At 39.1% G+C, this 26,789-nt stretch overlaps 1 protein-coding gene across 39 annotated transcripts in view; it reads right to left on the minus strand.

The window, feature by feature from the left end:
- Positions 1-26,789, minus strand: part of LOC101165834 (ankyrin-3) — a 113,422-nt gene that overhangs the window by 27,175 nt on the left and 59,458 nt on the right. For 17 of the 39 annotated variants that reach the window (XM_023963649.1, XM_023963665.1, XM_023963673.1 and 14 more), the window contains exons 2-28: positions 26,061-26,162; positions 25,837-25,935; positions 23,524-23,622; positions 22,641-22,739; positions 21,351-21,536; positions 21,066-21,089; positions 19,503-19,601; positions 18,205-18,303; positions 17,878-17,976; positions 17,131-17,328; positions 15,726-15,824; positions 15,486-15,584; positions 15,303-15,401; positions 15,021-15,218; positions 13,713-13,811; positions 11,701-11,799; positions 10,451-10,648; positions 10,207-10,305; positions 9,576-9,674; positions 9,360-9,458; positions 9,158-9,253; positions 8,195-8,267; positions 8,000-8,056; positions 4,788-4,911; positions 3,673-3,684; positions 1,283-1,385; positions 676-726 (exon numbers count right to left, since the gene is read on the minus strand). In XM_023963649.1, the coding sequence (XP_023819417.1) occupies positions 676-726; positions 1,283-1,385; positions 3,673-3,684; positions 4,788-4,911; positions 8,000-8,056; positions 8,195-8,267; positions 9,158-9,253; positions 9,360-9,458; positions 9,576-9,674; positions 10,207-10,305; positions 10,451-10,648; positions 11,701-11,799; positions 13,713-13,811; positions 15,021-15,218; positions 15,303-15,401; positions 15,486-15,584; positions 15,726-15,824; positions 17,131-17,328; positions 17,878-17,976; positions 18,205-18,303; positions 19,503-19,601; positions 21,066-21,089; positions 21,351-21,536; positions 22,641-22,739; positions 23,524-23,622; positions 25,837-25,935; positions 26,061-26,162 (2,808 nt within the window). Of the gene's footprint in view, positions 1-675; positions 727-1,282; positions 1,386-3,672; positions 3,685-4,787; positions 4,912-7,999; positions 8,057-8,194; positions 8,268-9,157; positions 9,254-9,359; positions 9,459-9,575; positions 9,675-10,206; positions 10,306-10,450; positions 10,649-11,700; positions 11,800-13,712; positions 13,812-15,020; positions 15,219-15,302; positions 15,402-15,485; positions 15,585-15,725; positions 15,825-17,130; positions 17,329-17,877; positions 17,977-18,204; positions 18,304-19,502; positions 19,602-21,065; positions 21,090-21,350; positions 21,537-22,640; positions 22,740-23,523; positions 23,623-25,836; positions 25,936-26,060; positions 26,163-26,274; positions 26,712-26,789 lie in introns of those variants that run through there. The other 22 variants (XM_023963651.1, XM_023963679.1, XM_023963667.1 and 19 more) reach the window with 20 other exon arrangements.

The raw sequence follows: 26,789 nt of genomic DNA on the forward strand, positions 1-26,789 counted from the left end.
AAACAAACAAAAATCCAGAGACAAACATCCAACACAGACAAGAACACCAATTTTTATGTGCAAAAATTAAGCTTAAAGACCCTCTCTGATAATCTTTTGAGCTACTCTAAAAGCATTTCCAGTGGTCTTTAAAGTATGATCATGCTGTATTAATTCAAAATGGGAAAAAAAGTAGTTTCCTAGCAAATTGTTTCTGGAAAGCGGCAGTAATTCAGTAGAAATTCACCTTCAGGTTGTGGGCCGGACTGTTGGCACAGAGCAACCTCGCCCCCCTTCCCGTTGCTGAGAGCTTGGAACATGGAGCTTGTGGCCCACCCAGTGTATTTTCTATGTCTCCAATAATCTCTTTTTCAAACTACATTTTTTTCATCTGCTCCCAATTACAACATTTAAATAAAAATAAAACTGTCAATTTTGAGTTCAATTTTCTTAATATATGTCCTCCATCATCAAAAAAATGCCACAAGAACAAGTTAAAAAAGACCAAAAACAAAATTTTCATCAGAGTGGGTCTTTAAACGAGGTAAAATGCTTGTACATGAAAGGGGAAATGACTATGTCCAAAATCCTAAATGAACAAATCCCACAAATCAAAATATAGTGGGCATCTTTAAGTGAAATTAAAATTAAAAACTGACAAAATCTTAAAAAAAAGTTGGACATCAATCTTTATACCTTGCTGAGTGGATCTACCAGGTAGGAAATGTCTTTACAGACACTCTGAGGCTTAAAGGAGAAGAAAAGTAGTTGAAAAAGGTTTTGGATTTTTTACAACAGAACTGTGACTTCATTTAAGCCTCAATTTGGGAAATTTAAAAAAATAATTCTAATTTAATAGACGGTCAAGAGTGGGTCTCATTGATTTTATAAGCAGGAATTTTAAAAGTAAACTGGTGATTTCAAGAAGAAAAAAAATCAGTCAGATGTTTAATAAACAACTATTATTGGTTTTGGTCTAAAAGATTGAGTTTATGTATCTGAAGGCAAGCAGACGAGCTCTGCAGAGCTCTGAGATTTTCCAAGAGAATGCAACTGGGACTCCCATAGCCCTTAAGTTCGAATAAACTACATCAAGATGCTGAGCACTAAACCCTTTGGCTCCATTTCTGTATCTTTAGTTAACTCAATGCTTAATCTATGCAGGCTGTAATCTGATGGAGAAACTATGCTGAACACCATGGTAAAAACTTGACATTTACAGATATTTTTACAGACAAAAGACAAAGTACGACAGCGGAAAAGCGGTCGATAACAAAAAAGAAAATGTGATGTTGCCACTTACCGTGTCTTTAGTGGGGGCCAGAATCTCCTCAATCATCATACTGTCTCGAGCATAGGAGCTCCGGTTGAGCGTGTTGGACCTATCCGAGCTGAAGGAGCGGAGGCTACAGGTTACCATGCAACCCGGCGCCAGGGGTAACAACGAGTGACGGGCAAGGGCACACGGCATAAAACAAAAAGCAAGGAACACATTAATGCATGCAACCTCCAGGGAACTGGGTTTTCACTGACTGGACAGAGATCCAGTAATCATAGGAGAAACAAAAAGAGGCGGAAGAGTCTGTAGTTACACAAGGATAAGATACTGCAGCAGGTTATTCAGAGATGGAAATGAGAATAAGGCCAGTTTGTTTGCATTAAGAGATAAAAGGGAAAGAGTGGGAAGAGAAAGGGTGCAACATGTGTCAAATGTGCATCATCACCACACCTTCTATGGTGTGACCTACTAAGCGATGAAAATAAAAGATGAGTGTCTTTTGAATATCTAAACCTGGCAGGACGGTAATAAGGAAATGTTCAACCAGTTGACAGAAAGTCAAGAGACACTTTTGCATCTGAACTATTCTCAAAAATCCTGCTCGATCTAACAGACTAAGAAACCTTCATTCTTGGATTAGGCCTGTTTTAGAGGGGCATATTCCAGAAAACTGACAGCAAGTGTCTTCTGCCTGGCTTGCTGCAGTCTTTCTTTATGACTGCGTACAGTGATGCGGGCCTGTTTTTGCAGCCTCAATGCAGTGCCGTCGACTCTTTGTGTCCTTTCTTTGTCCTGTTTCCATCCAGCTGAATGAGTATGATTGGTGCAGATGATCCTATACATCTGCATGGGTTTTGCAATGTTAAATGTACACAGCTGGGACTAATTTAAAAAAAAAGAAAGTTTGAGACTTAAAAAGGGGTTAAATATACAGGAATAAAGCTGATAACTGTATTCTCTCAGTGTGTGGTGCATGTGTGTTGATGCACCATGTGTGAGAGCACAAATGGGGGAGGAGAGGGGGAGAAATTGCAGAGCTCAGCGTGTTTGAGTGGGCACACTATTCAGCATAGAGAGAAGCCCTTTATTCAGCAGTCTGCCTACCCCATTGAAGTTACCAAGCAACTCTGTACGGACTAAATGGCCCGGCTGGCATGACTGTGCCGACTTTCCCTCTTGCCCTCTTCCCCGTCCTTACCCGGACACTGTTTGTTCTCCTCGGCTCGCTCCTCTTTCTCATTCTCCACATCCTCCTTTCCCAAATAAATGTCCATCTCCTCCCTTTTATCCAAGTTGTTTGCTATCTAGGTTGACTTTAGAGTCATTTTGTGTTATCACTCACTATTTTATGTGTTTACCACATTTCTACTTTCTTACTACCTCATCCTTCCCTGTTCTGATTATTTTTCTTTTTTTTTTATTTCACTTCCTCTTTTTGCATCTAGATATGTGCACCATGGGAGTGGACGCACAAAGAAAGCTGTTGATTGAGTCACTGTTCATGTGGGACTTCGTCAGTTAAAAAGAGGGTATTTTCCATCTCTGCAAACCATTGCTTAACACATACCAGAACCACCAACAAACAGACTGACTTATCAAAGCAACCATCCCTGGAAGTTACACTGAAGCTACGTTCCCACTGGCCTCTGCAATGCGCGTTCAAGCGACCATTTTCCATGAAAATTCGATGTAAACTAGTGTACATGTGTGTTTCGGGCTTTCACGTTCAAAACTCGTAGCGCAAATTTTTAAGTCTGTTTTTAGGCTCTACAAGCAAAACGCATTGCCTTGAACGCGCGCTGAAAGTTGACCAGTTGAACTTGGACCAAATCAGACCACTCGGATTTGGTAGTGACGTATTCACGGACGTGCCAACCGTTTGAAAATTGATCATGGGGAGAAATGATTAATTGTGGTTTGTGTTCAGCCAGAAATAAACGATGCCAAGTCTTTCGTGTATCGGAATAGAGCTGTGAAAGAAAAAGCCTGGAGCAAGATTTGCAAGATTTACCCCGCTTCGACATTTTGCACCAAGCTTCTTCAAACTATACTAAGTATATCCGCTAGTATCAGGTAGCGACAAAAACACGCGTTCAGCTCGTTTTTGGACGCGCAGCACGTGCCCGTTTTGAACGTAGCATGAGTGGTACAGCGAACGTGGGATGACAAGTTTTATGAGGGATCAGTACACACAACACAAACTCAAAAGAATTGATGATTTATCCTGGTAAATAAAAATAAAAAAGTCGTGCAATGGTCCAATAATATGAGACATAAAGTAATGTGATATATTAGACGTCACGAACAAGAAAAACAGTAGCAGGTTGACAAATATGTAGTTTGGGTTGAATTCTTATATACTAGTAGGGTTGGGGTTTAGATCACAACTTCTACTTCTACTACTGTTTTCTTACCTGATTCTAGGGCTAGGATAAAGGATAGGGTACAGGGAAGAAAGAAGAAGAAGAAAGCAGAAAAGTAACCCTAAAGAAAGCACTTAGGAAACATTCAAACATTTTTCTTCTTTTTGCACAGCTGAGAGACAAATAACACAGTTTCGTTGTTGTTTCATTCATCAGAGCAAAAAGGCAAACCATGTAGTGCTGTAATATCCAAAAGTAAGGAAAAAGCAATAAACTTGCTGAATGTCACACAAAAATCATCTATTAACTATTTGATAATCTGCGTGTCACAGCGTTCAAACTCCTAATTCAGCTCCTTTAAGTATGCTGAAGCATGTAAAAATACAGGACAAAGTTTTTCTAAGAGGGCGTGTCAAAAAAGAAATAATAAAAAACTCAAGATATGGACTTTATGTAAAGGGTTATTTAAAATGCAAATACAGCTGACAGCCATAAAACACATTTCTGCTGTGTGCACAAGTCAAGCTCCTCGGTGAGATCAATATTTTATTATAATTTCAAAGGTCAAACATCTACAGGACTTTATTTTCTCTATTAGGACTCTTCAAGTCTGGTGTGAATCAACCCAACTTGTTTACATGGAAACTCTGCATCTCATTCAGTATTTCCCTTGTTTGCTGTTCCCTGCTGATGTTAGCAGCTTCCTGTCACAGCTAGAGCTCTTGTTTTTATCCATCCAGCCATCACTGTACATCTGCCATCATGGCTACCATACACGGACAGTTTTCCACAACACATTGTTCCACTCTTTGCTGGTTGTTTCCCTCAGAGAGACAGCTTTCATCTCTCCCATTACTGCGTGGACTCCTTTTGCAGTTTCCGCCTGGCTGCGAAAGGGGTCACCCAAAACGCTGAATCATTTTGTCAGGTTGAATCATTAGATGGCAACTTTCCAGCTACACTATCCAGTCTTTTCTGTTTCTTTGTGTCAAAATGGGCGCTAGGAAGAGTGTAAACTGATGATCTGGTCCATTCCCACCTTAAGCCAACAACAGTTCGCTAGGATGGACATTTTATTAAATGTGTGTGTGTTTGCAGCAGCTTCACTGTTACAATGATGTTCAGTGAGATGAAGAAAAGTGTGGTCTTTACACACAGGTGCCTACCTGGCTGAGCGGGCCCCTATGCTGAAACCCATGTAGCCCTCTTGGGGGAGGGAGTCATCCCCCAGCTCTTTCAGGTCCTGGGGCCGCAGGTATTTGTCCGTGTCACCGGTCAATGCATCCTCACCTGATGGGAGGGAAATCACAGCATCCTTCAGTGAACTTCACCGGAGCATCAAACCACAGAGGCAATGCGGCACACCAGCAAAACAAGAGACAGGTCACAATTTTATAAATCAATCAAAAGAGGCCTTGAGTGATCATCAGCATCCTTCTTTAACCCAAAACTCACTGCAAATATGTCCCACAACTTTTCAATACATTTTAACACCAGCATCCAGAGCAGCACTGACTATGACTATAATATAAGTCATATAATTTATGAGAATCGCATCATATCTAGAGGCAACAACATAAGAAGACTTTGCGGAAGACTAGCGCACTCCTTAAAAATAAAACGCAGTTCTCTCCTCCGCTCTCCTGAGACTGAGTTAACAGCAGGCAGGAGCCCCGGCGCAGCAAGCGCAATAATAGAGAAAGGTCGCGCGCGGACTGCACCTCGATCAGCGGACCGGTGGACGATGACACGCCGGTCAACGTGGCCGCCGGAGCGGCTGTAGGTCTTTCCCTTCTCCCTCATGTCCGGCTCTGTGCTGCCCTGCACCGCGCCTCTCCTTCACCGCAGCCCCTCCCCCCGACTTCAGCACTGCCGCACTCCCGATCAGACGCCACAGACGTCAACCGGCGCGACAAAGCAAGCGTTTCCGCCCTCAAATTTCAAAATAAAAGGGGGCTGGCGGGCGTGAAATGTGTTCAAACCACGTGACCAGGCTCCCTACAAGGACTGTGTCGGCAATTTTAAAATAAAATAATTAAAAAATTATATAAAGGATAAAATAATTTTACATAGTGAATGGGTAGCGTGTAACTAGCGCTTCTATTGCTTCTATAATCGAACTATTATTATTAATTAAAATAACAATTAAAATTAAAATGTAATTAAAAAATAAGAAAATGCCAATTTCAATTATGTCAATCCTCAACAGAAAACATCACAACAAATTCCTAAAATTTCCTGGTTTTACTTTGATAGTTAGACTGACAACGAAATATCCTGTGTCCCAAGCTTGAGTGCGTTTGATCACCAAAAAAGCTTCTTCGCTGCTAGAAAAATATATTAATCTAGCTAAACTAATTTAAAGCTGATTGCTCAGATGTAGACAAGTTATTTCATAACAAAATACAAGTAGTTGTCTATCAAATGAACAAATAAATCAGTAAATGCAAAGTAATATAGCCAAAATATGTTAATTAATGCAATCTGTCATCATTCTATTCATATATTTTTGTCTATTTCCTTTTTTAACTTTTACCCCAGCCATAGCCAAACCAACCTTTTTCTTTCGCCGCCATAAGGATCTCAATCCAGTTTAAACTTCCAGATTAGGTCCGCGAATTTATTTAGAATTATATCAGAAATAAAAAAAACATAAGAAAAAAAGAAAGAAAAGAAAAAGGAAAAAAAAAATCTTCTGATAAAAAGTAAAAATCCCTGTTTGGCTGTTGATGGGAAAAAAAAGTCCTAAAATCCACTCCAACCGAGTTGCGCGCTTGTAGCTGACGCGCACGTGCCTGCTACCCGAAACTCCTCAAGTTTTGCTGCAAAAAACTGCCCCGAGCTGAAACATTAGAAGTCAGAGATATCTGACAAAGGTGATCAGAGTGGGGTTAATTCTCTTGCACAAGGCTCAGCGAAAGCTCATCTCCTTGGATTTAAAAGAAAGTCGAGGATAGAAAGAACGCGCGCGTCTCTGTAACAACAGTTGTAAACTAACTCAGACTAAAAGAAGCGCAGTTTCAGAGCGCAGTCAGCTGACAGCTCCTCTCAGCAAATGCCGTGGAATCTCTCTGCAACAAACACAGCAAAGAAGTGAGAGTAACTCTGAGCACCCATTTGCTGCTTCTTCCTCTAATCTTTGAGGCCCTTGACTGTGATGCAAGCAATGAGGTAATCAGCCTTCACTAAACTGAAAACTCTTGAGCAACAATCACTTTTACACAAGAATAAGAGAGCTAATGGGCACTTCAACTTGCGACAAGACATAGCTGCCTTTGTTGGATACATGACAGCAGAGCTGATGGCTCATTTAGATCAAGTCTGTGGACAGCATGCTGAGCATAAGGCACAGACAGCCAAGCTACAAACACAACATCCACTCACAATGTGACCTGCTGGAGTAACTGCAACCTGCAGCTTAATAGGATTGGCCTCCCTCATGTGGGATTAAAGAAAGTTGTGGCAAGTCTTTACTCACTTCAAGCACACACACATATCACAGCTATCACATCCCATGCAAACAAAAGACTGCAAGCCTGAAGGCAGCAGCCGACTGAGACCAGTCTGTTCTTTTTTTGGTAATTATCAAGGTCGCACTTCACAAGCTCACAGCTGATAAATGAAGGGCACAAGCAGTTTATCGACAGCACACACGTCCATTACTCCTCATAGACAACATACGCTAAAAAGCATATCTTAAGCAACTTTTAACTTGTCCGCTATCACCTGATATGGCTGTTGTGTCTAACTGTATCACTTGACAAAGACAACCCTGTCTCCTAGGCAATGGCCCATGACCAACCTCATCAATTTTGCAAGCATGTTGGCTCTGTGGTTCCAAAACAAAGTGCAAATAGATGACTAAAGTGCACAGCCTCAATCAAGGCTCTGCAGAGCTACTACAGTTTTTAGGAGCAATACCGTGATGGTGTCACAATTGATGCTTTACATTGGCTCTTGTCACATAATGGTTTCCTTGACAACATATTAGAATTCTGAGATGAGGAGGACCAGGATTAAATCATTAGTGTTTCCAAAGTAAAAAATATATAAAGGTTCAAGATTAAAATGTTGAATACTTTGTTTTCAATAAAGTTTTTGAAAAGAAGCAACAGAATAGGAGCTGATGTGTCTGACACTCCTCATTCCGATTAGTAACACAAGCATAAACAAAAAAAAACAGATTAATATAAATGAATAATCATCAGATTATAACACAAGAGCAACAAATACATGGCAGAAGTCTGTGTTAGTGAAAAAAAGATCTCTATAAGGCATTAGAGGTTTGACAGTTAGCTTTTGCAGGGGAGGCTCTGCTTTTGTGTCAAATAAAAGCAAACAAACGCCACCACAGCAGGCATAAACTGGCAACAGATACCTTCATCCACATCTGAAAAAGACTCTTCTTTTAGAATTTCTGGCACATTAGCCCAGACTGTTTGATTTGGACACACATACAGTGAGATATGCACACTTTAAAAAAAAATAATGTCAGAAAGTACAAATAAAAATCATGCAAGGACAATTCAAACAATCGTTAGCAGCTGCAATCAGTACGTGTTCTTTTATCTACCTTCATCGTCTGACATGTCCAGGAACTCGTTCATGATTTCTGGGATATAGATCCTGAATTTTTCTGATGGACGCTGTGAATACAGGAAACAGATCAACCATTAAGCTCAATTAACATGTACTGACTTATTTCTTTGCTCACTTGATTCAATGCAAGGAAGAATTAAATTCTTTACATGTGTCTTAGTCATCATCTTTAGTATTAATAAGACTGAAAAACAATCTCTGCCCCAAATATGTGTTTACACAGTTTCTGCATTCAGAATAAACTGAGATCTTTAATATCTTTTCTATGTTAGACATCAACCTAAAACCAGAGAAAAGAGAATTGTGTGTTTAAAGGTGGTTTCAACACAAATGCACCTTTAAAAAAAGTTTAACACCCACAAGGGAAAAAAGCCCAATTCTTAAGGTTCCATCTTTTTACTTCCGATTGTGTTTAACTCTCAGTATCTGCTTTTCCGTCTGACCTTTTCTCACCCCTGTCTCTTTTCTTGCTCTTCTTCCTCACGTGTGTTGATGAGATCACTGTTGTGACCATAGGTAACACATAAGCTGCAATCTAAGCCCTTCACCGGCCTCTTCAATAGGGACAGTTCCTGCACCTCACAGGGTGGGGCCGGTAAACATAAAACTTAAAACAAAGCAAACTTCACCTTTCAGACTTTACTCTGAATTTTAAATTGCTTTAAAAAGACAAAAGAATGGAAAAAATGTTTATCTTACGTAAGAATTCTTCCATGTATACTATGTTGGTTCTAGTTTAATTTATTTTTTATGAATTTATACCAAGAAAAAGCGCCCTTCGGCCAACAATAGTCAGGTTAGGCTCTGGTACCCCGTGACCCCAAAAGGGATAAGCGGGTCAAAAAAATGGGTGGAATTTATGAAGAAAAAGCTAAATTATTTTTGATTGAACAAATATTGTTTTATAGAACGCTTTTACAAAAATGAAGGGTCTTACTGAGGACGTCAAGGTCTCATCTGTCAGGGGCTTCAGAATGTCCACCACTGATATGTACCCAAGGCGACGTGCAATGGACTGGGCAGTGCTCCCAATCTGGCAAACGACAAGATGGACAAAGTTAATCACAGAAAGGAACAGAATTTTTTTTTTTAATTCTTGTTTGTACCCTCGGTTGTGTATAAGTGGTTTGTTTACTTACTACAGTGAGTTCATTGGGCGAGGCTCCATGTTGTAGTAGCAGGTTGACGATGTGACTGTGCCCCTGCTGAGATGCTTGGTGAAGAGGAGTGTAACCATTCTGAATAGAGACATGAGCATAACCTCTTAGATCTGGCCATGGTCTTAAACTGTCCAAATGCGTAAACATGTATAATCCTTTACAGTTTTTTAAAAATCCCTTTGCAGGGCTATTTACCCTTGTTTTGCTGTTGACTTTGGCATCATTCTCCAGCAGAAAGTTTACCATCTTTGAGTTGCCATAGTGACAAGCCACATGTAGTGGAGTGTAACCCATCTGCATAAAGCACAGTGGATAAAAAGGGAGTTAGAGATTAGAAATGTCTACCTGTTTGGTTTACAAAATTATACTTTTTTTGAGAAAATGTATACACTATTTATTACCATGTCATGTATGACGATAAAAAAACTCTAAAGATTTATTGTCAAGTTTTGTAATACAGTTGGGATCAATGCTGTACATATAAGACAATGTCAGTGGGAATGTGCAGCGAACAACCTTGTGTATGTTAAATGTCCTTGCTGTTGTAGATTAGTGTTGGTGAACCTGTGCTAAAAGTCAGGGAAGTCTGACTCTTATTTTGGCAGTGCCAGATTCACCATGCAGTTCAGAGTTGGTGCTGCAGTAAGGCGGGGAAAGACTAATCAGTTAGCGGTTAAAAGAAAATCACAAAGACTAACATTTACAGTAAAGTCTGGGCAACTAGGTGTGCATCGAGCTGCAAAATGAGAATCAATAATTTTTTGGGTTTTTTTTGTGTGTACTTTCGCAGGGTAATTGATGCGTGAGTGTTGAAAAAGAGGTTTACTTTTGTTTGCAGGTTGATATCAGCCCCGTGGTTGAGAAGGACTTCTGCCACATTGACCCTGTCTTCCTGAGCTGCCAAGTGCAGTGGCGTAAGTCCGTTCTGTTCATGATGAGGGGACACACACAAACCGCATGAGCAGATTTACAATCTGTGTGTTAAAAGAGGCGCTGAGAAGTAACACTTGCAAAGCACATCTTCATTGAAATAACAATGCAGTCTGTAATAAAGAGATGTTTTGCTGTACCTTATTGCACACGGTGACGTTAGCATTCTTGGCCAACAACAGGGACACCAGGTCCACGCTGCCCTCCTGTGCTGCCAAGTGAATGGGGCTGATGCCTTGCCGCGTCACTGCATTGGCGTCAGCACCATATTCTAGCAGCGTCGTACCAATCTCCATTTGGTTCTTCTTGGCAGCAATGTGCAGAGGCGTGTAACCATTCTGAGTTTGAGAAATCATATACCAAAATTTTAGTTTTTTTTTTTTTTAACACACCTTTTCATAATTTATAATTGGGGAATTAAGATCATCAGACAAACAATAAATATCATAAAGCTCCCTGCAGTTTTGAGGATAAATAAAAGAGCACACATTTTCTAATTTGACACCAGAATAATTGTGAATCCAACAGGTATGGAACGTATACATGGAACATCAGTAGAAGCTTTTGTTCATCTGGCTAAACACAAAAAACACAAACCTCATTGGTTTGCTCAATTTGGGCACAATGTCAAAGTCCTGAGAAACACCATTAAGCATAAATAAATGGGTATTTTCTTGTAGAGGAAAAAAGGGGCATTGTGCAGACTTTTACAATTCTGCATCCTCACTGCATCCCAACTTCCTGAGATTTATTGCACAAAAGCAAGGACAATTTCACTAGTGAAAGAAATACTTGGCAGCCCTAATGTCTGCAAATGAAGAAATCCCACATTGGCTCTGATTTATGACCCAACGTTTAGACAAAACACAGTTTGCATTCATGTGGAAATATCTTCAAACAACTCATTGACTGAATGCAATCTGAACCCTTCAGAAAACAGATAAATTAAACCTAGAGCACTAACTTTAGGACTATGCCAGATGAGAAAACAATTTATGAAGAGGGAACTTGAAGAAAGAAAAGAGTTGGAGGGAGGCAATAACACTCCATGAATAAAAACAGATAATTAAACAGAGCTACCAGGAGGAAAGTGAAACTGTTTTTCAAGATGAGAATAAATGTAACTTGATTGTATGCTGAGGTAAACACAGATTCAGATTAACTTAGAAATTAATTTCTGCAATGTCAACTCAAACAAAAAATGCAACATCTCACAAGAAAATAAAGCCAAGGAAAGCCCTGTTACACAAGAATCACAATGAAATGGGAGGTAATGGATGATTTAGAGATCTGTACACAAACACAAGAGCGTGACACACAAGTCGGCTGTTACTGATCCACAACAGCAGCTTCAGCGTGTAAGTCGTTTGGTGTGATGTTGTGCGGATACCTTGGCAGCAGCATGTGGAGACGCTCCCTGATCCAGGAGAAGGAGTGCCACTCTCTGGTTATCGTAGTGAGCGGCTACATGCAGTGGAGTTAGCCCACTCTGTAACCCCCCCAAAACACACACACGCACACACACACGCACACACCCACACATGCAGCAGAAACACATCCGCGCAAAAAGCATGCAACACAACAGCAGATTAGAAGATTAATGACGACGCAAACACAATGGTGAAAAAAATACAAAATGGTGAAGGATGGACATTAATAAGTGATGAAAGAGTTTTGCGAGTGGAAAACTTAGCTGTGAAACTAGAATACAATAACAGAAGGCAACATAATTAAGATGACTATATAACATACAGAACACGTAGTAGGAGAACATGCTGGTTCGAGGATTTTCAGTTCAGTTTTAGGAGCAATACACTGACTGATGGCATGGTCAGTTGCCTTTAAGAGACTGAACAAATGCTTTTTAATGGAGTGGCAAATGAAGAACACCATTACATCATGTCACTGCAGTAGGATGTGAGCAAAGGCTCAAAGCACCACATACGTGTATGACAATAGAATAGTGGTTTGCAATAAAAAAATATTTCAGCACGGTTATTCTTAAAACTGCACAGACATTTATTATTAAATCTATACTATACAGTACTTTCCATTACTTTGTGTCTGCAGCACTATTTGAAGTTTAAGGTTTTAAACTTCAGATAAAGCAGAAGAAGAAAAAGAGAAGGAGGGTCTAAGGGCAGGGATCCCTAGTTTAGCTTAGTCTGTTTAGTTTAGTTTAGCAATTAGCTATTGCATTTTATAACTGATTTTTTGTTTTGTACAATTAGTGAAGCCAGTTGAGACAAGTTTGTTGTAAATTTGGGTTGTATAAGTAAAGTTGAATTGAAAAATTAAAGTAAATATTCAGAAAAAGTAGAAATATTTTTGCTCAGTAATTGGTCAGCCAATAGAGGTGAACAAAAATTGTCACATGACTGCTAATAACCTCAAATGATATCTGACGTTTTTGCCTGATAATATTTATTAAAAAATGTTTTTGATTAATCCAGCATATACTTTTTTTAAACTCAGATATAGGTTTAAAATGACATATCTGACTGTAAACACTAAAAAAGAAAATAATAGAAAAACAATTTAGAAATAAAAGTTGGAATGGATTTACCTTCAACTGCTTAAAAAATAATTCAAAATGGGAGCTACTGTATTTTCTTTTTGCTAGTACCCAACTCATTGTGGCTTCTGTTTTGAAACGTTTAAATTTATGTACAAAAGCCAGAAAAACAAAATCATTGTTTTAAGCTTGTTTTTTTCCTTACTTTTTCTGGAATCTTAATACTTAAATTTCACAAGCTCCTTTCAAAATCTCTCAAGATGAGCTTTCAAAAAAAGTGTGACAAAAAACGTTTTTGCATCTCTGCTTTTACAGCATGTGGAGATCTTGGTCATTACATTTCTGTGTCTGACAGCAGAGCTGATTTTAGCATGACACATCTGTGCTTTGTGGAAGCTTCATTATCATACCTGCCTGCCATTATGCTAAACACTCTCAGATAGAGGCACAGACTAATGCCAGAAGGCCTGTGCTGAGAAAAGGTGCCTCCAAATGTGTCGGCATGTTCATCAGAGGATAAAATACATTCCTTCATATGCTTTTTTTGGAAGCAGAAAGTACTGGTCATTCTTAAAAAATTACTCCAACCAGTTTTGGGTCAAGTTGCAGCCATGAAAGCAAAACTCCAAAAGAAACAAGAACAGCTGACAACCTGAAAATACTTTATAGCAGTGTAAAAAAATGACTATTTTATGCCTTTCATAACAACTTTTCTGTGCTTTGGATTTTCTTTTTGTTGTTTTGGAGTCTGTGTCTTGCTCCACCCTTTACAGACAGCTCATGTTTTCCAGCAGCTGCACATCTGACAACATTCTTCAGTGTTAAGATTATAAGACAATCCCCCCAAGGCAACATGTGCACAAGAACAGTCCTCTCTTCAAACCCACCTTTCCAGCTGGATCTGCTGGAGCTCCCTTCTGCAGGAGCAAGCTGGCCACCTCCATCTTGCCATACTTTGCAGCCACATGCAGTGGAGTAAACCCTTTCTGTTGGACACAAGGACATAGAATTGTAAAAGACAAAAAAACTTTTTTCAAACAGGAATATTTTTTTTCCCTTAACATGGGATTTTTCCCCATATGCACAATGGTAATTATGAGAATTAACACAATTATAATACAAAAATCTAAAATGTATCCAAAACTAAATAAAACAAGTTATATTATTTAACATGACATCTTTTTACAGGAGCCTATAAAATGTTTAACAAGGAGTTAATCAAGCTTCTATGAATTTACCCTCTTAAAGTTTTAAGATGAACAAATGATCCATATTGTGCATGTATCACCGATGCAGGACAACAAATGGTTTTTGTTACTCTAGAAAAAATCTGAAGGGCTGTTGCTTAAATCGCCCTTTAATGGTGTCAGTCCCGGCTCACTGACTGTGTGGGCGCCTAAAGATATTTAAACACGTTTCCTCATACTTTACAGAAAGAATGTGGGTCTCTGACAGATTCCTATTTGCTCTGAAACACATGACCTAATTTTTGGAACTAGTTACAGTCAGCGTTCACATGACTTCTGTGGAAAGGACTGTTCCAGAGAAGATGGGTAGGCCAATAAAAAAGTTTTTTTTAATGTAGCTGCATCAGGGAGGAAATGAGTTTACAAGTATCAAAAAATACTTTAATCGTTTTTTTCAACTTTGCCAAATCCTTTATTCCCACATCGCAGTGACATAATTCCCTTAACCAGCTGATTAAAAAAAAAGCCATGTGTGAGGGTATGTGTGTTAGAGAGAAAGACAGCACCATGGGGTTTACCCTACATTAATCTTCTCTGCTAACAGAGGTGACCTTTGAAGAAAGCCTCCAGCTACACGTCGCACACGTGCACAAAGTACTATAAATTATCTTGCACAGCTACGCTTCACCTTGACTTTTGTAATAACCCCGATGTGCAACAATTACCACCAGAAATTGTCATGAAGCTCTGATAGTTTACTGATTGCATAAAAGAACAATAAAAAAGCAGTTTTAAAATTGGAAACCGTTGTGGAATTTAAAGATCAGAAAATGCACATTTTAGTTTTTTCCTTTAGTCTACATTTCCAAACGCAGTTCCTTTTATGCACTTCAGCTTTAAAAAGACGCCCTCTTGTGGACAAATGTGGTACCGAAATAAATTGACACCTGGAATGTGAAATGTTGGATTTTTTTTGTTTGTGATATAAATTTTCATCTTGTTACTGGCCTTGGTGGAAGATGACAGTGATGCTCCGTTTTCCAACAGCATGGTAGCCACATCTTCGTGCCCCTCACGGGCGGCCAAATGCAGGGGTGTGTAGCCAGATGTGGTGGCAGCGTTGGCTGAGGCGCCGCAGTGCAACAGCTGTTGGACAATATCAATTTTACCCAGCCGACTGGAGATGTGCAATGCTGTCTGGTCGTCCTGCACAGAAGTAGAAGGTAGTTTATGGACCCAGATCAGGTCAGTTTTTGTGAAGTGGCTGAGAGCAGAGCTCAATGTTCCAACCTTTGACTTGGTGTCCACCTTCGCTCCGTTCTTCAGCAGGTATCGGACTACATCGGCCTGGCCAGCCCTGGCAGCCATGTGAAGAGCCGTCTCCCCTCGCTGGAGAACACAGACACTCATTATTTGTGCAAAGACACAACATTTGAAAGAAAAGAAAAAAAGTAGATTTGGTGATAAACTTACAACATTGGTGGTATTGGGTGATGCTCCATGATTTATCAGTGCACTAACAATGTTTTCGTGGCCCATGAAAGCTGCCACATGAATTGGTGTCAGGCCAGACTGTGTGAATACAAAATTCAAATTAAAAGACAGGCTTTTTAAAGTGTTATTGCTTTAAACACAAGAGCTCGGAAATGTTAGTTTAGAGTTACAACTTCTGACAACAGACTGTAAAAGAAAGCATCTTCCACTCCAGCTCACCTCAGTCACAGCCTGGATAGATGCACCATGTTTGAGTAACAGCTCCATCACTCTGACTCTGTTTTTCTTGCAAGCAATGTGAAGCGGAGTAAAACCATTCTGCCAACGAAAAAGATAATTGAACTCAAAGAAAAACAGTTAAACCTTTTGCACCTACTGTGGTTTTGAGCAAGAGGTGAACATCTGATGTAAACTAATAATTGAGTTGGGTTTCCAAATCTGATCTCCAAAAGAGAAAAGAATGAGAAATAAAAAAAACTTTTTTCATTGTATTTCAAGAATCTTCAACATATTATTTTATTTTAATCTTAATCTTCAGATAACCAAAAAGATTTTCATTTTATCTTCTTGGTTATCTGAAGATAAAATTTCCCTTTTTTTTTAAATCAAACTCAAACTCTACAGTATATTACTGGTACAGTAGTGTGGCAAAGAGTATAGTAATGTATATTACGGTACTTTCTTTCAAGCTGCCAAAATTGTTCTTTAAGTCAGCTCTAAAAATAAAGTTTATTTCAAAATGTTTCTAAGATTTAACTCTAAAATTTAACTGTGTTTGTGTTTCTGCCACCCTATCAGAAATAATCTGGGTATGTAGGAACATTTTGATAGGAGCTTCAGCAGAACTCACTCAAATAGGTATATCTAAAGGATTTGGGGTATTGTCAGTGCTTTTAGATTTTATTCCGGTTAATTATGTACTTTTTAAGCAACTTTATGTTTCACTCAGGTGATGCGTTCAGGTGATGTAAATGGTAGATGCTTATATAGACCTTTACTATTTTCTTAGGCCTAAATTGCTGTTCATCGTGCAGATAAAATACAAAGCGGGAGAGCAAACACTAATTTTGAAATTGGTTCACAACTGTAGAATTTTGATTTTGGAACCCGTTTCAGGGCTGCATGGTGGCGCAGTGGTTAGCGCTCTTGCCTCACAGCAAGAAGGCCCCTGGTTCAAGTCACGGCAGGGGGACCTGAAAACAGAACAACAATGGGGGACCTTTCTGTGTGGAGTTGGCCTGTTCTCCACGTGCATGTTTAGGTTTTCTCCTTCGCCCATTAGTAGCTGGGATAGGCTCCGGCAGCCCCATGACCCCAAAAGGGACAAACGGAAGAAGATGAATGAATAAATGAACCCGTTTCGGTTTGTCAGAAGTGTAAAAGAAAAGGCAAAGATGTTCACTTTTTGTGTTCTTAAATGATTTAAACTTGGAGACACAATAAACTTAATTGAATTATTATGTTCACTTTTTATCATACTGTTTGAAAAAAACAGCATCGTAAGTTAACTATCACAGTCACAGTTTTAAAATGTAATCCAAAAACACCCCCTGTATTTTTTGTTTTAAACCACAGTTTTCTTGGCTAATGTTCCTTTCTATCATGAAGGCTCCTTAGTCCCTACCAGAGCTTTTGCGTTGGGGTTGGCCTTCTTGTCCACTATGAGCTTGGCCACCTTGTAGTGGCCGCAGTGTGCAGCCACATGCAGCGCCGTCAGGTAGTCGTTGGTGACGTCATCCACGGGTACGTCGTGCTGAAGCAGGAGCTGGACACAGTTCAGGTGGTCCCCCTGGGTGGCCATGTGGAGCGGCGACAGGCCGTTCTATGAGGGCACGGAGAGAGGGAAAGACAGAGAGAGAGAGAAAGAGAGAAAAGGAAAGAGACAGAAAAAGAAAGAGACCAACACACACGCAGACGGACACATAGACAGGTGGACAGACACATACAGTAAGTTAGAGTGGGGCCTAGTGCTGCACAGAAAGACTGCGAAAAAAGTTACTAAGAAGGTTACAGAAGCATTGTTATAACGAAGTCATTACAACAATGTCTAGTTGTTACACTGGTTGTCCTCTGAGGTCAAACTGCAGGGCTACGCTGCGAAGACAGGCTGCTCTGGAGAGGTCGCACAGACGTTATGAAGGCAACGCGACAACACTACGGCAACAACAGACCTTCCATCTGATTGAATAACATATTTTTAATTGTCCTCTGTGGTTAAAAGGAATATTTCAAACAGACAAATATTTCATAGTCTTATTAGCAGAGTTTACTATGAAAATTATGATGTGATCTGTGTTTTTCTAATCTTAAACAAAACATTATTTATTCTTTCCCTAAAAGCAAGGCCTGAAGTTATCTTCCAAGTAGCTACCTTGGTCTTAGAAAGGATTGGAGCTCCTCGATCCAGCAGGATTTCTACCACCTGTTCGTGCCCGCTCCGAGCCCCACAATGAAGAGGAGTCAGACCATCCTGGAAAAAAAAGAAGATGCTTCTCAATTTAGGAAATTACTCTTCCAATTCAGTTAAAAAAAGAAAGTAAAATACAGTCATAAGAATTTGTTTTATCAAGATGATTTTGTAATTGTTTAAGCAGTGCAATAGTTAGATATATTTTTGCTTTTTTTACACATTTGTATTCTTACAAGTATTCACAAACTGTGTATGTACAACAAAAACTGTACACTGCAGAGGTCCCACCTTTGTTTTTGCTTCAATTCTGGCCCCTCTGTCTAATAGTAGCTTGACCATGTTACTGTTGCCCCTTTTTGCCGCAACATGAAGCGGCGTGATGTCATTCTGAAAGAAAAAGGAGAAGATATTGAGTCTTTTTTTTGGTCTAAATCAATTATTTCCTATTTCCTCACAGCCTGCTCTGTTTATGCACTTTTACAAAACAGGTCCATTAATAAAATGTGGCACTGGAATAAAGCAGTCTTTGAAAAAAATAAAATAAAGCAGTCTATTAAAAAAACATTTTTCCTGCAATGAAGCACTTTTCCCTAAAAGCTCTTCACATTTGGTTGTGTTTATTTCCATCAATGTAATGTTGTGGCACAACTCTGGAGACCCAACCTGTAATCAGTCAAAAAGCAGCACAACCAGTTTCCCACATAAGGAGCCGATTCACTGTAATTAGTGTCTATTGGCAACTTTGGGTAGCCGGTCTTTAATGTTGTTATACATTCTAATGAAACACACAGATTAGAATACTACTGCTGTGGTAAATAACATGCTTAGAAAACTCTAATTACAGTCTACAGTTTGGAGCATTTCCCCAGTATATTTGTGATTGTAATTTTTTATCAACGTGTAGTATGTAAAGTTAAAAATATCTGACTGCAGTAATAGCATACATACATACATACAATACATACATGCATACATACATACATAAAATATAATAAAAATTGTTATAACCACAACATGTACTGTATGTTTAAAAAAAAATCTTGTGTTTACCTTCACCCCATGAGATTATATTACTGATATAATAAATGTGAGTACCCACTTTGTTAGAATCCAAAAAGAGGGTTGGTATGACAATACTTTATTTTATTTTATTTTTCCCCTAATTGTTGTGTGAGCAGCAATGTTTTTTTAAGTAGTGCAATTTTTGTGCATTTTTGTATTTAAAAGGAAAAAAAAAATCAAAAGTTGATGTTTTTTCAGTATTTATTAATAATGCCATCCATAGGTTTTTACACTGAAAAAGAAAAAGAAAGTTTTAACAACAAGAGTTTGTGTAAATATTTGTAAACCAACTGTGAAGGAAATAGTTTGAGTATAAAATTTTTTTAGATCAAGTAGATGTCACATTTTAACTTTTTTTGCCTTTTAACTAACAGAATTTGTATGTATATTATTTAGATTTTGCAGAAGTGCAATAAGTATGTTAACATAAGTATGACATGACAAAAGTTTGTTAAAGTATGATTGCTTCACACTAACAGTCTGCAATATCACCTCCAAGACAGCAGAGAGCAGAATTGACTCACCCGAGCCATGAAGTCCACTGCAGCCGCTCTATTCAGCAACAATGTCGCCACGTTGATGTTTCCATAGTGAGCTGCGATGTGGAGGGGAGTGAACCCACTCTGAGGACAGGAGGAACCAAACAAAACAGCAGCAAAAACACAGATGATATTAGAAAAAGTGAAAGATACATGCCTTTAAAGTCATACTAACCTAAAGACTCAAAACTGACTAAAAAGACAATTAATCAAGCTACACACATACTACTGTACACAGTGCCACTCTGACAATAGACCTTTATCTTTATTTTTTTCAGGGATTTTTTTCCCTCCTCAATTTCTTTTTTATTTTATTTTTTAGATTTGGTATCATATGATGCTTCTTGAAGTCTATCGGCCCAAGAAAATACGTTTTTTATATTAACTAGAAAAAGCTTTTATATCATTATGCACAACATTTTGCCCCTTGAAATTACCCCTTAAGGACAGTTTATTTCCTGGATTTTGATTAAGAACAACTTTCTGGCATCACTTCATGGCAAAGTGAGCAACAACTACAGGAGGAAAAATGGGCAAAACAATCTCCTTCAAAATCATTTTAATCATTAACAAAAGAATTATTTTGAAGGATAAATTAAATGGTTGTACCACCAGTTTAATAGGCTACAGGCAATAAGAACAGTCCACTAGTTTTTTTTACAATGAAATTCTTATAACTTTTCCTTATCTTCCACCTGTGTTGAAAGCAAATTTGTTTACCACAAGACGCAAATCTTAGATCAACAGACATTATTAGGTGAATAATACCAGATGACTGTCAAGTCTGCCAAAGCCAGAACTGAGCCAACCAAAACAGGCACGAACAGAAGGTGGCCACCTGGCTTTGGTGTGATGAAGCGGCCAAAGTTACTGCAGAAAACATCATCTTTCATGGGACCAAATTAGCAAGGCTCGGTCCCATGAAATGTTCTTTTAGATAAAGGATTGAGGATTGAAATTGTGCAAATCCGTTATGTGCAAATCAGAAAAAAGGTTTTGAGTGCCTTCTGCTACAAACCAGTAGTTCTATTTAAGTTGTATCCCTATTAAAGGAATCTGGTTGCCATGCAGATCGTAGACATACTACAGCTTTTTAATGAATGATAACCATTCTTCATGCAATCATTGGTTATCATGAAAGTCAGTTTCATGGAAGGACTGGGACTGAACACAGCAGGACAACAGTTTTTCAAGGGTCACAAAGAATTTGACAAAAAGTTAAAAAGCTTTGGACACTTTTTGACTCCATGAAACTATTTGAATCAAGGAAAACCTTGATATCCAGTCCCCCCCAGTCCCAGGATTTTTGCAGGAGTTAGTGAAGCATGCGCTATCGCTCTGATTTTCTCCATGGCTGGAATTATCCACTACGTTAATGAAGCAATGAGGAGAGGGAAGACAGGACTGCGCTAAAATGAATTAGGAATGTGACGAAGGGCTTCAGAGCCATTACTGCATCAAGTCAGGGGTACTGAAGTGGTTGTTGTTGGTGTTTTGAAATTTTAATGAACTGCAATGGGGGGGCTACAAAATGTACAGATAGAGTACCTCTGTTGTTCTATTCACCATCATCTACATGTAAGCCACAAGAGGAGAGAATTGCAAGTTAGTGAGAAAAAAAGTGAGAAAATAGGTAAGTTGAAGTGCAGAGAGAGGAAAAATGAGTCAGAGATACTTGGTTAAATATGGTTAAATAAAAATACAAGAAATAGTGTTTATATGTGTAAGCCCCTCAGCAAAGAAAAGCGGCAAAAAGAAATTTTAAACAGAAAGAAAGAAAAGTAAGCAGAAAAATTTGGGAATGATGGATCAAAAAGATTTTGGGACGCTCACCTTTGACTCTACGTCAGCGTTGTGGTCATTCTGCAGAAGCAGGGCCGCGGCCTTGGTGTCGTCTTTGCGTGCAGCGATGTGCAGGGCAGGAAGGCGTACCTTGCCCTTTGTATCGTTCTCCAGTAGCAGGGAGACCACCTGGTCATGGCCCTGCTGGAGAGCCACCGCCAAAGGAGTGAAGCCATCCTGTGTTTGGGAGGAGAAAAACATCATGAATGCGTTGCTGTTGATGGAACTGATAAGTTTGAATGGTAAGTTGATGTAAATAGGGTTTGACCCGATAATCCAATAGAAGGTCAAAAAAGGCTACATGACAGAATCTTTGGCATTATATTCTTAATGCTGTTGTTTAAATATTTTAGAAACTTTTCAGAGATAACTGTATGACTATAGCTTTATAAAAGATTTATGATGATAAGCTCTAATTTGAAAAAGAAACATGTGGTATTTGACAAAATAAAACAAACTAAAAGACCATAGGTTTGAATAGAAACAATTTTTCTTCTGTTTGCAAGTGCCATCTCCCTCAGGGACACAAACATGTTACATAATGAGAGGATGTGGTGGACCCTTATTTCCTTTAAATATCCTTTTAATTTAGAATTAAAGTGGAAAATTCCTTCTAAATCAGCGCGTCCTCACATATTGGAGTACAAGCATGCCGTCTTTTTTTGCATTCAGCGAACCCAAAGAACGCAAGGCCGTGGTCTGTCTTGGGCGCTGCATTGACTGGATCAGGTCTGTACCTCCGTTCGTCCATGTGTTCGTATGTGTATACGTGTGCTGACTGGTAAACGGGAATGCATGTGAGGTGGCCTGAGCAGCGTAAATCATACAAGCAGCAGTGGAGGAGCGGCAGCAAGCAGAGCGGACCTCATCTGTGGTCAACTCAAGGTCACTCTGCCTCCACCAACATACACTACCAATCAATGAGGCTCTGCTTAGTCCCTTGTGAAGAGACGGGGGGGATAGGTGGGGGGGGGGGGTGAAAAACAGACTTGAAAATGAGTGGAAAGACAGAGACAGGAAAGCAAAAAGTGTACACAAAGGGAGACAGAGACAGATGTAGTAAAGTGAGTTGGGGGTGGTGGGGGAGAAAGGGAAGAGAATAGAGGCGGAAAGGACATGGTGGTGGTTAGTACAACAGATGTAAAGACCACACATGACTCAGGCAAACACATGGAGATATACTGCATAGTATAACTCTAGAAAGATGCCACAGAATTGACACATATACACATATGAGAACAGACGTAGATAACAAAGAGCACATTCACACGTGTACAGTACCTCAGTGGCAATACTTTGGCTCGCACTGTTCTCCAACAGAAATCGTACCACCTCCAGGTGATTCTCCTGGGCCGCCATGTAGAGAGGAGTGAAGCCATTCTGCACACAGCACAGACATGAATTATTGCAACACTGTAGATTTTTGTTTGCACGTTACAAATTGTAAAGATCATAAAACTCTTGGGTGCTACATACTCAGGTGCGACTTATGTGTGAAAAAAAAAATTACAACAACTGCTTGAGGGTCCTGTAGGTATAGCAGAATTTGCTAATGACAGCAATGCAGAAAAAGAAGAAGTCTTATGCAAGATTTGGTGGAATTGTTCCAAAGCGAGACAGAGGTTGAAGAATTTATATGTTGCGCTAATATACTGAAGTCCTCCTGTTTCATGAAGCTAAAAAAGCATGGATGTGTAAGGCAGGGAAGTGTGAAGTCTATTATCGTTATTTATTCCGTTATTATGATTTGCTTTGAGAGATGAAATTCATATATTGTTAAGTAAATTTCTCCCAATAGTGCGTTTCTTTTCCCTTCTTTATTGTGCATCTTTTGGCTGCTGCAAATTATAGGAGTGACTTACAGTCTTAAAACCTTAGTCAGTTTAGACTGAGAGAGGCCTCTTATCTTGTCTTTCACCTTCATCTGATAGAGTTAAATGTAAAGTGCAATGGCAGCAGTTTCCAGAGGAGTCCTAGTTGGCACGATGCCTGATTCTGCACTGAGTGATTCCCTCCATGTCCCTGACAACCTCACACATTCTCCTTCTAACAACTGTTTGTTAGTATGTTTGCTTCAAGGTCCAAAAACACAAAAAAATCCAGCAACATCTTGGTGTCATTTTTGACTTTAGGTCCTGTGGGTGCATTGTGAGATTTGTTTCACCTGAGATTGTGCGTTGACATTGGCTCCATTAGTGACCAGCTCCGTGACGACTTCTGCTTGGCCAGCCAGCGAGGATATGTGCAGAGCAGTGTTTCCTTTCTGGATTACAGGAAACAAGCACAGGAATCTTTGTAAGCTCTGTAACACCTGTCCCACCATGTTGTTTGAATATGTGTGTGTGTGTTTTTGTTCTAAACCAAACAAAATCAAACAAGAAACTATTGAAAATATGATACCTAAAGTAAAGTTCATAGTTTTCCGAGTTAAGACTTGGATTTAAGTGTAAGTATGATTGAATTAAAGGTTGGAAAACCTAAATTTAGAGTGAGAGGTACAGTTGTTAGAGGTCATTGTGTAATACGTACATAAGAGGCCAGAACATACTCCATACTTTATGTCAACCACAAACTCTGTGAAAAGACTGAGCCAAGTCATGGCGTTTGAGTTACGTAAATTTCCATCCAGCCTAAAAAATTCCCATCACCCAAATCACATGTTTTAACTGCAGCATTCCAGCTCTGATATCCCCCTACGTTGCACTGCCAGCAATGTGACACTTCCGATCCCCGTGTCCCACTTGTAAAAGAACCTCAGCCTTAAAAATAAACTTGCATGCTGCTCTTCATCAATGTGTTAGAAGTTTGTGTGAAGGCCAAGCTGACACTCAAACTGAACCCTATTGTTTAATCCTGGGATTTCCTTGTCATAAAGTGCTTTTATACTATGGTGATGCTTAAAAAAATAAAATAAAAATCAACTGTGACAACGTAAATACATTACTAAGTGGTATTTTTATGTGTTTTCACAAAGAGTATTTTACAAAACAATAAAAATAATACTTAAATAAAGCATCTCAGCATCAAGTAAAAACAGACTTTTCATGACTTTTGCTGCTACATAATGCAGCGCTGAAAAGTGTCCTACTTAATAAAAACATAAAAAATAGTCAGGCTCAACAGCACATTGGCTTTTATCATCTATGACAAAAAGAGGAAAATTGTTATAATTGTTTTAAGTGTAAAATTCAGCTTTCTCATCTACAGCGGTTCGGACAACCTGAACACATGGAGCTACAATGACAGCCTATAATTAAAAAACTCAATCGCCAAATGTTCTGCTAAGCTGTCCAACAAAATACAGAAGAGCAAAATTGAACATTCAGGCTTTAATCGTACCTTGTTTATACTATTTACATCCAGATTCCTTTTTAAATAAAAGCATTAAGATGCAAACTCAGCAGTACTGACTCAAAAACCAGCTGTTGTGAAAAACTGCACTGCTGGGGAGAAATTCTAAAAAAGCACAATTCTTTTTCTACTTTTAATAAAACAATTTCAATCAACTATTTCCTCATAAGCAGATAAATTTCAATTGCGTTTCTTTTTTTTGCCACCAACCAAATGGAGGACTAAAATACTTGTTTAGTGTTCTGCAACAACATCAGCAAAGCTTAGAAAATATCATCTAATAATCAACTATTCTTCACATTTTTATGTCATTGGAAACTGCACAAAGTTCAAAATTAACATCTAAAAGTTCAATGTGCATTCCTTTTGAAATGCAATATATTCAGAATAATAGCAGAGAAACGAATGAACTAAAGACAGACGTTCTTTGTTTAATTTCCCCCTAGAAAAGTCCTAGTGTCAAAAAGGGGGGGGGGAAACATGATTAATTCCAGCATTAAGCAGTCCCAGTGCTCCCTTCCATGTTGCTAAATCAAGGTACCCTCGGTGGCCTTGCTAGCTAGCAGGACGAAATAAAAATTGGCATTGAGATGTATGCAAGATTTCCTGCTAATCCCTTCATGTCCTCGGGGTCACAAAAAAGGGGAGGCTTTAATTGGGGAGAGTTTCTTCTTGATCTTAAATATTTCATTGTGCCTTGAGTTTATGTAAGCGTGTGGCCATGTGGCCAGGGGGCAGAGAAGCTGAGCCAGACGACTAAATGGGGATGGAAACCTTCAAGGCACAAATATGAATAATGTTTTGGACGACTCTGCCTCTGAAGTCCTGCATTCAATTTAATTTATCCATCAAAACTTTCCACATAAGCTATCATGTCTGTACTGCATTTGCTTGTTACAGACATATCCAAGCACAGCATCACATGGAATCTCACATGACAGATTTAGCATGTTACAGCTTTGGTTTAGCAAAGCTCAGTCCTCTCATTAATTATGCAGTCAGAATCAAACCCAACAAAGGGTGCAGACTTAGGAGCATGCAGATTAATCCTACACAGCAGCCGTGTTTTGACCTGGATCCAAACATAGACGGTTATAGTGTGTGGAGATTATGGGTGATGCCTTACCTTTGTTGCTGCATCAACACTGGCTCCCAGCTTCAGCAGCTCAGCAACAACCTCCACATGCCCCTCTTTGGAGGCCAGATGAAGAGCATTCAGACCATTCTGAGACAAAAATATTACAATCAGACAGTCATTTTTTCACAGAAATGACACAATATAGCCCCAAGTGATTTAGCTAAAAAGCCTAAAAATAAAAGGCACAAAGTTACGTTTTGTCAAAAACGTACCTGATTGCAAATGTTTATCTCAACCCCAGACTTGAGGTAGTCAAGGACTTTTTCTAGATTTCCTGCCCGGGCAGCTCGCAGATAACTTGCATTGCTATCAGACTGGGAGGAAAAAGAGAAAATTAATAAGTTAAAAAAAGTAGTATAGAGAAATCAAGATTTTATTTGATCCAAACAGACATATGTGCGCATAAGAACAAAAGTAATACCGTACCAAGAAGAACTCTGTCATTATTTCTCAAAAAAACATTATCCTCATCATAAGCAGATGAACAAAGGCAACATCCTCAAATCCAAAATGTCCATTTTCACATTCAAAACAAAAAGATATCCACACAATTTTTCAAAACTCCAAAAAACTCAGTTTAAGGCAAAAAAACAAAGCCAAAAAACAGTTCCAAAGTCCCTCTACCAGTGCCCGTAGGATCTCGCCTTCCTGTTTTTTTAGCTTTGTTAAATCCAAATGTCCCATATTCCCCAGTGTGAGAAGTTCAGTGGCCGGGTGGTCTTTAGCTGCTAGAGAGCCCTCCTCTTCTGCACAAAGATCTTTCCTGCATCCACCAGTGAAGTACTTGTGAGACCATGTCACTGCAAGAAAGCTTCTGTTCTGCTTGGCTGTCCTTTATTCCACTACAGAAATAGGGCTTTGCACACCCAAAAAAAAAAGAAAAAAAAGTGATGAGGCAAGCATGTTTTCAGCCTAATAATAAAAGTGGTGAGCATGAGCAT

Source organism: Oryzias latipes, chromosome 15 (assembly GCF_002234675.1).
Source record: "Oryzias latipes chromosome 15, ASM223467v1".
In the NCBI taxonomy this organism is placed as follows: Eukaryota; Metazoa; Chordata; class Actinopteri; order Beloniformes; family Adrianichthyidae; genus Oryzias; species Oryzias latipes.